Source organism: Mobula birostris, chromosome 29, assembly GCF_030028105.1.
Source record: "Mobula birostris isolate sMobBir1 chromosome 29, sMobBir1.hap1, whole genome shotgun sequence".
Taxonomy (NCBI): Eukaryota; Metazoa; Chordata; class Chondrichthyes; order Myliobatiformes; family Myliobatidae; genus Mobula; species Mobula birostris.
In genome coordinates this window covers 28414396-28426815 of record NC_092398.1, presented here as the reverse complement: position 1 = coordinate 28426815, position 12420 = coordinate 28414396, and the positions used below count along the sequence as shown (strand labels likewise).

Here is a 12420-nt window from a genome sequence, read left to right as displayed (position 1 = left end):
TTTTGGGCCCTTTATCTAAGAAAAGATGTGTTGACATTAGAGAGGGTTCAGAGGAGGATCACGAGAATGATTCCAGGAATGAAAGGGTTAATGTATGAGGAGTGTTTGATGGCCCTGGGCCTGTACTCACTGGAGTTTCAAGGATTGAGGGGAAAAACTTATTTGAAATTTATTGAATATTGAAAGGTCTGGATAGAATGGATGTAGGGAGGATGTTTCCAATAGTGGGGGAGTCTAGGACCAGAGGGCACAGCCTCATATAAGAGGGGTGTCTATTTAGAAAAGAGGTGAGGAGGAATTTCTTTAGCCAGAGGGTGGTGAATCTGTGGAATTCATTGCCACAGATGGCTGAAGAGGCCAAGTCAGTGAGTATATTTAAAGCAGAGGTTGATAGGTTCTTGATTAGTAAGGGTGTGAAAGGTTATGGGGGGAGGGGTAGAATGGGGTTGAGAAGGAAAATAATCAGTCATGATGGAACAGCAGAAGAAATTCGAAGGGCTGAATGGACTAGTTCTGCTCATGCGTCTTACGGTCTTATGTCTGCATGAGTTGCTGACACATGACTGGCTGATTAAATGTTTGCATTAAGGAGCAGGTATACAGATGTAACTGACAATGAGGTCACTCTGTGCATATTCCAACTGTAATAGAAACTTTTAAGTATTGCACCATCCTTTCCTCATGAAACGACAAAGTTCACGACACACGTCAGTGGTAAGAAACCGACCCTGGTTCTGACGCCCATGCCAACCCCATTTGGCCAGCGCATGGCCCACAGCTTTCTACACCTTGGTAATTCAACGGTTTATTCTGAACACTAGGAGAGCCTCTACCTCCACTGCCCCTTCAGGCAGACTGTTCCAGATTCCACACCCCTTCGGAGGGGGAGAGAAGTTCTCTCTAACCATCCTAGACTTCCTGGACCTTCAAACTTAAGGCTCCTGAACTAGCGTGGATAACTTAACACTGAATGCAATCTTCCGACACAGAGCTCGAAAAAAAGCAACAAAACGGACTTTTAACATCGTAAACAGCGGGTTGTCGTTATGTCTCTGGCTCACTGTGAAAATGGGGGACACCTCCCTCCCAGGGAGAGAGAGAACCTGTGGTTTGTCAAATGTCAGATGAGATGCGAAGCCTTTGGGGTAACTTTGGTCTGTGTCTTTGCCATTGCTTGGCACATGCTTGGGCTCGGTGATGGTACCAATACATGTTTTTTTGCTGGCGGGGGGAGGGGGATTGTTGCTTGCTGCTGCTTATGCACGGGAAGGGACTTTGGGGTTCCCACGTTTAACTGTCGTTCATTCTTGGGGGCACTTCTCTGTTTTCGTGGATGTTTGCGAAGAAAAAGCATTCCAGGATGTATATTGTATACATTTCTCTGACATTAAATTTGACCTTCGAACCTTTGATTCCACAACTTATGGGCTCCTTTTCAAAGACCCAACAATTCATGCTCTCAGTAACATTTATTTATTATCATTAGGGTTTTTTTTTGTATTTGCACAAAAAAGTTTGTCTGCTTTTGCACATTGGTTGTTTGGCTGTCTTTGTGTGAGGCTTTTTTTTCATTTATTTCTTTGTTCTTCTGTGAATACCTGCAAGGAAATGAATGTCAGGGTAGTTTATGGTTGAACACCCAAGTTGGTGTGGTCTTTCATTGATTCTGTTATGTTTCCTGGAGTCATTGAGAATGCCGCAAAAACGAATCTCAGGGTAGTATAGCGTGACATGTATGTACTTTGATAATAAATTTACTTTGAACTTTGAACTCTGGAATTACTATTACCATCATTCGAGACACAACGGCCGAACTGTTTCCACTGGTGGAACCGTTTCTACCGACCGGAGAAGGGGCAAAGGCGGGTTACTGGCGCCTTAAAACCAGTCGCTTCGGGCAGATGGGGCTCGTCAGCCGTGGTTGGCAGCTTACCTGGGAGAAGGAAAACTCTGATCTCAAACCTCCGCTGCCTTGCAGCTAAACCCGCTCACAGGGAAGGCATCAGAAATAAAGCTAGAGTGAAAAATCCGGAGCCGCAGTCCCTGCGGCAGTCCTACGTTGAGTTTAACGCTGACTGGCAACTCCTGCGACACTGTGCCAGTCTCTGCCCTTCCTTTGGGTTCATCAGATGCGGGGAGAGGGGGAGCTTGCTACTCGGGCAAAGCTTGCTCTCCACATCGTACTGACTTGGCTTGCTTATCGAGACAGGTAAAACGCAACATCCATGGTTGCCCCTGACCGGCGGAGGTCTCATTGACAGGCACAACATGGAAACTGACCCTTCCAGCACATCGAGCCCCCACCGCCCAATTGCACCCATGTGACCAATTACCCTACTGGGCAGTACGCCTTTGACTTGATGGGCCGAATGGCCTGGTTCCTCTTCAATGTCTTTGGGTCTTACAGTCATAGAGGATTGGTGGGAGTGCAGAGAGAATAACATTGCCATTGCTGCTGAATTAGTGAAAAATAGGAGCTTGTGGATGATACTAAACTAGCGGGGTGGCGGGGTGGAGATACGTCTCTCCCAATGGAGGTGACAGGAGCTCCTTCCCTCCGCTAGCCTGCAGGTCACCCTTGGGCAAGGTGTAGCACCTGCTTAGCCCCCTGGTCAGGGTCATGTGAAGCCATGGGAGCGGGTGGTGGACGGTCATATGAGCAGCTGGTGCAGATCACAAGTCCTAGCGATGCGACCACTGATGCCAGGCAGACAATCTTCGCTCTAGGCTATAAAGTGTTGCCACACATTCCAGCGCCAACAGAGTGTGCCACACGTTCACAGAACAACAACAAAATGGGCCCTGGTCCTCCTTCCCACCCACTCACGCACACAGACAATCCAACCCCAGGGCAGGCCTTACCCGGCCTGGCCTCCAACCTCCAGTGGACACACACACACACACACACACACACACACACAAAGCCTAACCCAGGGCCTTCTGAAAAATACAAGTACTCAACATCCCTTGTCTATCCTGCTTGTTATTTCTTCAAGCATTTCCGGGACATACAGTGGAGAGCTCTCTGACTGGTCGCATCACTGTCTCGTATGAAGCCTCCAGTACTCAGGATTACGAGAAGGTGCAGATCATTGTTGACTCAGCCAGCCCTATCGCGGGCACAACCCTCTCCACCTTTGAGAAGATCTTCAAGAGAAGGTGGCTTCCATCACTAGGAACTCTCACCATCTCTTCCCATTGTTACCATCAGGAAGGAGACACAGAGACCCCTGAAGCCCCACGTTCAATGATTCAGGAACAACTTCTCCCCCTCCACCATTAGATTTCTGAACAGTCCATTCTACCATGAACACTGCCCCATTCCTCCCCCCTCACCTGCTCTTACCTATCACCTTCTACTCTTTCCCCTCCTCCCACCCCCCCACCTTCTTATTCTGGCTTCTGCCTACTTCTTGTCCAGTCCTGATGAAGGGCCTGGGTCCGAAATGTCACCTATTCTTTCCTCTCCATAGATGCTGCCTGACCTGCTGAGTTCCTCCAGCAATCTGTGTGTGCGTTGCTCCAGATTTCCTGCATCTGCAGAATTTCCTGTGTTTACACATCAGCATCATGTTCCGTGTTGTATGACGTGGGCGATCATGGTCCTTCCATGACCATGTTTGTTCTTCGCAAATTCTTCTACAGAAGCGGTTTGCCATTATCTTCTTCTGGACAGCGTCTTTACAAGACGGGTGACCCCAGCCGTGATCAATGCTCTTCAGAGATTGTCTGCCTGGTGTCAATGGTCGCACAACCAGGACTTGTGATCTGCACCGGCTGCTCATACGACCATCCACCACCTGCTCCCGTGACTTCACATGACCCTGATTGGGGTGCTAAGCAGGTGCTACATAGTGCCTTACACCTCCTTTGGTAGAGACGTATCTCCAGCCCAACACCCATGTGTTTTCTATCTTTGAACAGCACAATTTAACAGGATGGTTAAGAAGAGGTTTAGTGTGTTGGCCTTCAGGGTTGAGTTCAAGAGCTTCGAGGTAAGGTTTCAGCTCTATAAAACCCTGTTCAGATCACACTTGGGCTCTTGTGTTCAGTTCTGGTCCCCTCATAGAAACATAGAAAACCTACAGCACAATACAGGCCCTTCGGCCCACAAAGCTGTGCCGAACATGTCCTTACCTTAGAAATACCTAGGCTTTACCCATAGCCCTCTATTTTTCTAAGCTCCATGTAGCCATCCAGGAGTCTCTTAAAAGACCCTATCGTATCCGCCTCCACCACCGTCGCCGGCAGCCCATTCCATGCACTCACCACTCTCTGCGTAAAAAAAACTTACCCCTGACATCTCCTCTGTACCTAGTCCCAAGTACCTTAAAACTATGCCCTCTCGTGCTAGCCATTTCAGCCCTGGGAAAAAGCCTCTGACTATCCACATGATCAATGCCTCTCATCATCTTATACACCTGTATCAGGTCACCTCTCATCCTCCATCGCTCCAACGAGAAAAAGCCAAGTTCACTCAACCTATTCTCATAAGGCACACTCTCCAAACCAGGCAACATCCTTGTAAATCTCCTCTGCACCCTTTCTATGGTTTCCACGTCCTTCCTGTAGTGAGGCGACCAGAATTGAGCACAGTACTCCAAGTGGGGTCTGTTCAGGGTCCTATATAGCTGCAACATTACCTCTCGGCTCCTAAACTCAATCCCACGATTGATGAAGGCCAATGCATCGTACGTCTTCTTAACCACAGAGTCAACCTGTGTAGTAGCTTTGAGTGTCCTATGGACTTGGACCCCAAGATCCCTCTGATCCTCCACACTGCCGAGAGTCTTGCCATTAATGCTATATTCTGCCATCATATTTGACCTGCCAAAATGAACCACCTCACACCTGTCTGGGTTAAACTCCTCATTTTAGGAAGGATCTCAGAGGGGTTGCAGAGGAGGTTTACCAGGATGCCGCCTGGATTACAGAACATGTCTTATAAGGATGGGTTGAGCGAGCTAGGGCTTTTCTCTTTGGAGTGAAGAAGGATGCGAGGTGACAAGATGATAAGAGGCATTGGTTGAGTTGACAGTCCAATACATTTTCCCCGGGGCTGGAATGGCTGATACCAGGAGGCATAATTTTCCTGTGATTGGAGGAAAGTACAGAGTGGATGTCAGTGGTAGGCTCTTTACACGGAGCACGGTGAGTGCATGTCTGAGGCAGATACATTAGGGATGTTTAAGAAACTCTTAGATATTCACATGAGCGATCCAAAAATGGAGGGCTATGTGGAAGGGAAGGGTTAGATTGATTGTAGAGTAGGTGAAAAGGTTGGCACAACATTGTGGGCCGAAGGGCCTGTAATGTACTGGAACGTTCTATTATCCGTCTTTTTGCACTATTTATTCATTTTGTAAATTATAGTATTTTTTTGCCTTCGGACTGGTCTGTTCCCGTAAAGCAACAAGTCACGTAAATCAGTGACAAAGGATTGTGTGGACTGCTGACAGGATCACCGAGCCTTTCTTCCAGCCATCCAAGATATTTATCAGGAGCGCTGCATACACAGGGCCCTTAGTGTTGTCAGGGATCCCTCCCATCCATCCCATTATCTCTTTGGCCAGCTACCATCAGGCAGGAGGTACCACAGCATTAGGGCAAAGACTGTTAGGATGGGAAACAGCTTCTTCCTTCGGGCCGTGAGCTGACTAGACTCCATGCCAGCACCCGAGCCTCATCACTCATGAAGCCCCAGTAGCATTAGACTGGTTGCTTTTTAACTTGTGTCGTAGATGCACCTTACGCTAAATGTCAGTCTTCTGGAATAGATTTTAACGGTTTGAACCAAAGGGGTTAAGTTCACTCAGACACGAGAAGATCTGCAGATGCTGGAAATTCAAGCAACACACACAAAATGCTGGTGAACGCAGCAGGCCAGGCAGCATCTACGGGAAGAAGTACAGTCGACGTTTGAAGGGTCTCGACCCGAAACGTCAACTGTACCTCTTCCTATAGATGCTGCCTGGCCTGCTGCGTTCACCAGCATTTTGTGTGTGTTGCTTTAACTTCACTCAACTTCACTTGCCCCATCACCGAAATGTTCCCACAACCTATAGACTCACTTTCAAGGACCCTTCGCCTCATGATCTCGATATTTATTGGTTATTTGTTTATTATTATTATTTCTTCTTTTTTGTATTTGCACAGTTTGTTCTCTTCTGCACTTTGGTTGAATACTCTAACTGGGCAGTCTCTCATTGATTCTGTTATAGTTATTATTCTGCAGATTTGTTGAGTATACCCACACAAAGTTAATCTCAGGGTTGTATAAGGTGGCATATATGTACTTTGAACCTTGAACTATTGATTGTTAATCTATTTACGGTGATATGACTTTGTGGTTAGTGTATGTGAGTTATACGTACTGTGTTGTGCACCTTTGTCTTAGAGGAACGTTTCGTTTGGCGGTAAACACATGCACGGTTGAATGTTGATAGACGTCAAGTTGAACTTGAAGTTGATAATGAACGTGATTCTGCTTGGGTCACTTTCAGGCCTTCAGGACCTGTGCTGTAGTTCCCTCATGTGGGTCATCTGTGGAGCCACCGGCGTCCTGCTCCTGGTCTCGCTGTCCTGCAACATTGTCTGCTACGCACAGAGTTACAAACGAGGTAAGTGCACTTGGAGTGACGGGGGACAGGTGAGGTTGAGTGAAGTTATCCCCCTTGGTTCAAACAAGCCTGTCGGGAAGGGTTTCTCCCTGAGACAGCAGAGGGCAGAGTCTTCTCGGTCCATCGTCGACAAAGCCCTCCCCACCATTGAGCTCATCTGCAAGGAGCACTGCCACAAGACAGCAGCATCCGTCATCAAGGACCCCCACCACCCAGGCCACGCTCTCTTCTCGCTGCTGCCAACAGACGGGAAGTACAGGAGCCCTTAATCTGAGGAAAGACATTCTTGCCATAGAGGGAGTACAAAGAAGGTTCACCAGATTGATTCCTGGGATGGCAGGACTTTCATATGATGAAAGACTGGATTGACTAGGCTTATACTCATTGGAATTTAGAAGACTGAGGGGGGATCTTATTGAAAAGAATAAAATCCTAAAGGGATTGGACAGGCTAGATGCAGGAAGATTGTTCCCAATGTTGGGGAAGTCCAAAACGAGAGGTCACAGTTTGAGGATAAAGGGGAAGCCTTTTAGGACCGAGATGAGGAAAAACTTCTTCACACAGAGAGTGGTGAATCTGTGGAATTCTCTGCCACAGGAAACAGTTGAGGCCAGTTCATTGGCTATGTTTAAGAGGGAGTTAGATATGGCCCTTGTGGCTAAAGGGATCCGGGGGTATGGAGAGAAGGCAGTTTCAGGGTTCTGAGTTGGATGATCAGCCATGATTGTACTGAATGGCGGTGCAGGCTCAAATGGCCGAATGGCCTACTCCTGCGCCTATTTTCTATGTTTCTATGTTGCACTCCCAGGAATCTGTTATTCTATATATAAACCTCCCAAACCCCTGGACTAGATCCCAGCCTGTAACCCACTGCCATCACACTTCAATGGACCTCTCGTACAATAAAACTCTTGACCCCAAAATTCACCTCGTTATGATCTTGCACCTATAGTTTTCTCTAGCTGTTACACCTTATTCTGTGTTCTGTTATTGTCTTGCCTCGTTCTACCTCAATCCACTGTGTAATGTTCTGATCTGAACAAACAGTGTGCAAGATTTTTCACTGTGCCTCAGGAATAAACCAAAAACTGGGGAGACTCTGCAAATGCTGGAAATCCAGAGCAACACACACACACACACACATACACACACACACACAAAGTGCTGGAGGAAGTCAACAGGTCAGGCAGCATCTATGGAAATGAATAAACTGTTGTCGTTTCAGGCCGTGACCCTTCTGCAGGACTGGAAAGGAAGGGGGAAGATGCCAGAAGATAAAGGTGGGGTGAGGGGAAGGAGGATAGCTAGTAGGTGACAGGTGAAGCCAGGTGGGTGGGAAAGGTAAAGGGCTGGAGGGGAAGGAATCTGATCGGAGAGGAGAGTGGACCAGAGGGGAAAGGGAAGGAGGAGGGCACCCAGGGGAGGTGATAGGCAGGTGAGGAGAAGAGGTGAGAGGCCAGAGTGGGGAATAGAAGATGAGGGAAGCAGGAGGCAGAAAGAATTACTGGAAGGAGAAATCGACGTTCATGCCATCAGACAGAATATAAGATGTTGCTCCTCCACCTTGAGGATGGCCTCTTCTCGCCACAAGAGGAGGCCATGGGCCAACAGATTGGAGCAGGAATGGGGACAGGAGTTAAAATGGTTGGCCACCAGGAAATTCTGCTTTGGCAGATGGAGCGGAGGTGCTGGACAACCCTGATAATGAACCAATGGCAACGTACTTCCCTTCAACCATTCAGTTCTTGAACCAGACGGTACAACCCTAATCACCACCTCGGTACTGTATAGCAGAGTTTGCTTGGCACTACAACGGAATATCCTGTTCCTATGATTGTGTTCCATCTTGTACATATAGTTCCCTAGTACAATAGGCAGGTGTCGGGGAGGAGATACATCTCTACCAAAGGAGGTGTAAGGTGCTTCTTCCTTCACCCCTGGGTAGGGTGTAGCACCCCCCCCCCCAGATCAGGGTCACGTGAAGCCATGGGACCAGGTGGCGATGGTTGTATGAGCAGCCAGTGCATATCACAAGTCCCGGTTATGCGACCACTAACTCCAGGCAGACAATCTCTGAAGAATATTGGTAATGGCTGGAGTCACCCATCTTGTAAAGACACTGCCCAGAAGAAGACAATGGCAAACCACTTCTGTAGAAAAATTTGCCAGGAGCAATTGTAGGCTTGGAAAGACCACGATCGCCCATGTCATGTGACACGGCACATAAAGATGAATGTGTAGATTTCATTGACTGTTAATACTGTGTTACCACAGTGTGATTTGGTGATTGATTACGCAAATAAGGAATTTGAAGATGCACGGGGGTTATCAATCGGCCAATATCAAGGTGAAAAAGTGAGAGTAAATTTATTATCAAAGTCAATTGTAGAGCAAAGTGGTCAGAGTATTGCTGTAACACACATAAAAGTTGCTGGTGAATGCAGCAGACCAGGCAGCATCTCTAGGAGGAGGTACAGTCGACGTTTCAGGCCGAGACCCTTCGTCAGGACTAACTGAAGGAAGAGCTAGTAAGAGATTTGAAAGTGGGAGGGGGAGGGGGAGATCCAAAATGATAGGAGAAGACAAGAGGGGGAGGGATGGAGCCAAGAGCTGGACAGGTGATAGGCAAAAGGGATATGAGAGGATCATGGGACAGGAGGCCCAGGGAGAAAGAAAAGGGTGGGGGGGAAGTCCTGAGGATGGGCAAGGGGTATAGTCAGAGGGACAGAGGAAGAAAAAGGAGATAGAGAAAAAGAATGTGTGTATATAAATAAATAACGGATGGGGTACGAGGGGGAGGTGGGGCATTAGCAGAAGTTTAAGAAGTCAATGTTCATGCCATCAGGTTGGAGGCTACCCAGACGGAATATAAGGTGTTGTTCCTCCAGCCTGAGTGTGGCTTCATCTTTACAGTAGAGGAGGCCGTGGATAGACATATCAGAATGGGAATGGGATGTGGAATTAAAATGTGTGGCCACTGGGAGATCCTGCTTTCTCTGGCGTGATATGTCTATCCACGGCCTCCTCTACTGTAAAGATGAAGCCACACTCAGGTTGGAGGAACAACACCTTATATTCTGTCTGGGTAGCCTCCAACCTGATGGCATGAACATTGACTTCTCTAACTTCTGCTAATGCCCCACCTCCCCCTCATACCCCATCCATTATTTATTTATATACACACATTCTTTCTCTCTCTCCTTTTTCTCCCTCTGTCCCTCTGACTATACCCCTTGCCCATCCTCTGGGCTTTTCCCCCCCTCCCCCTTTTCTTTCTCCCTGGGCCTCCTGTCCCATGATCCTCTCATATCCCTTTTGCCAATCACCTGTCCAGCTCTTGGCTCCATCCCTCCCCCTCCTGTCTTCTCCTATCATTTCAGATCTCCCCCTCCCCCTCTCAAATCTCTTACCAGCTCTTCTTTCAGTTAGTCCCGACGAAGGGTTCCGGCCCGAAACGTCGACTATACCTCTTCCTAGAGATGCTGCCTGGCCTGCTGCGTTCACCAGCAACTTTGATGTGTGTTGCTTGAATTTCCAGCATCTGCAGATTTCCTCGTGTTTGCGAGAGTATTGCTGTATGAGGTGGTGATTAGGGTTGTGCCGGTTGGTTCGTGAACCGAATGGTTGAGGGAAGTAGCTGTTCCTGAACCTGGTGGCGTGCGACTGCCCCGACGGCAGGTACAAGAAGATGACATGACCCGGACGGTGGGGACTGCTGATGGCGGACGTTGTCTTCTTGGGGCAGAACCTCCTGTAGACACTCCCGATGGTGGGGCGGGATGGGCCCGTAATGAACCGCAGTCAATGAACATTTTTAAAACAATAGCAGATACTGGGAACCTGAAATAAAGACCAAAGTGTCCCTGCGGGTTCAAATCGCCCTCCCTGGCCGTCACGCCGATGGTCATGGCACTTTCAACAGGGTAGCTGTGCAAGTTTGTTAGAGTGTGTGTCAGGCTGGGATCTCATCCGGGGGTTCAGGGGGTTTGTACATGGAATAACAGATCCCCAGGAGTGGGTTACAGGCTGGGATCTAATCCAGGGCTTCGGGGCAAGGGGTTATATATAGAATAACAGATCCCCAGGGGCGGGTTACAGACTGGGATCTAATCCCAGGGTTCAGGGGCTTTATATATAGAATATCAGATCCCCAGGAGTGGATTACAGGCTGGGATCTAATCCAGGGGTTCAGGGGGTTTGTACATAGAATAACAGATCCCCAGGAGTGGGTTACAGGCTGGGATCTAATCCAGGGGTTCAGGGCGTTTATATATAGAATAACAGATCCCAGGAGTGGGTTACAGGCTGGGATCAAATCCTGGGGTTTGCAGGTTTATATATAGAACAACAGATCCCCAGGAGTGGGTTACGGGCTGGGATCTAATCCAGGGGTTCGGGGGGGGCGGGTTATATATATAGAATAATAGATCCCCAGGAGTGGGTTACAGGCTGGGATCTAATCCCAGGGTTCATGGGGTTTATACATAGAATAATAGATCCCCAGGAGTGGGTTACAGGCTGGGATCTAATCCAGGGCTTCGGGGCAAGGGGTTATATATAGAATAACAGATCCCCAGGGGCGGGTTACAGACTGGGATCTAATCCCAGGGTTCAGGGGCTTTATATATAGAATATCAGATCCCCAGGAGTGGATTACAGGCTGGGATCTAATCCAGGGGTTCAGGGGAGGGGGTGCACATATAGAATATCAGCTCCCTGGGAGAGGGTTACAGACTGGGATCTAATCCAGGGGTTCGGGGGAAAGGGTATATATATATATAGAATATCAGATCCCTGGGAGGGGGTTACAGGTTGGGATATAAGGTAGAATTTCTTTAACTAGTTCCTTGACTAATTCTTTGCCACTGTCGGCTGTGGAGGCCGGGTCGTTGGGTATATTTAAAGCGGAGGTTGTTAGATTCTTGATTAGCAAAGGCATCGATGGTTCAGGGAGAAAGCAGGACAGTGACGTTGAGAGGGATAATAAACCGGCCACGGTTCAGGTTTTTGTGAGAAGATGGATTGGGCTGAACCCGCGATGCTCTGCACCTTCGTACATTCCTGTGCATTCAAATTGCTGCACCGGGCCATTATGCACTCAGTCAGGACACGTCCAACAGAATATCTCTAGAGTTTGTTCCACGATAAGCCCAACCCCCTCAGTCTTCTGTGTCCCAGGGAATAAAATCCTAACCTATTCAACCTTTCCCTATAACTCAGGTCCTCGAGTCCCAGCAACATCCTTGTGAATTTTTTCTTTTCATCTTATTTTTTTTCTTTCCTGTAGGTAGGTGACTAAAACTGCACACAACACTCCCAATTAGGCCAGACCAACCTTTTATACAACTTCGACGTAACATCCTTGCTTAAGAAAGAAAAGTTTCAACATGACACCCTAACTTTTGCTTCGAGTGCCTGGGCTGTGAAGGCAAGCTTGCCGTCTTGTCTTCGGTCTTAAGAGGGAAATTGGCCCACCATGGGTTGTTCTACCCGCAGTGTCGGAGACCTGACAGAAGTGTAGAGAACTATGTGAGGCCTGGAGAGTGTAGACAGTCAGGCTCTTTTTCCCCAGGGTCGAAACGTGAAGTTCCAAGAGGGCAGTGGTTGAAGGTGAGGGGAAAGACAGGCTAATGGAGGTTTATGACATTTTCTTGCACGGAGTGTAGAGGGCAGGAAGGGGAGGTCAAAGTCAAAGAAAAACATTGATATTAAGGTACGTATATATTATCATATACTACCTTGATATTCGTTTTCTTGCAGTCATTCGCAGGAAAATAAAGAAATACATTAGATTTTACAA

The 12420-nt window shown here is 48.0% G+C and overlaps 1 protein-coding gene across 1 annotated transcript in view; it reads left to right on the top strand.

The window, feature by feature from the left end:
* LOC140190029 (uncharacterized) overlaps positions 1 to 12420 on the top strand; it is a 57106-nt gene that overhangs the window by 29962 nt on the left and 14724 nt on the right. Inside the window, exon 3 of the mRNA XM_072246432.1 lies at positions 6504 to 6620. Coding sequence (XP_072102533.1) covers positions 6504 to 6620 — 117 coding nt within the window. The remainder of the gene's footprint in view (positions 1 to 6503; positions 6621 to 12420) is intronic.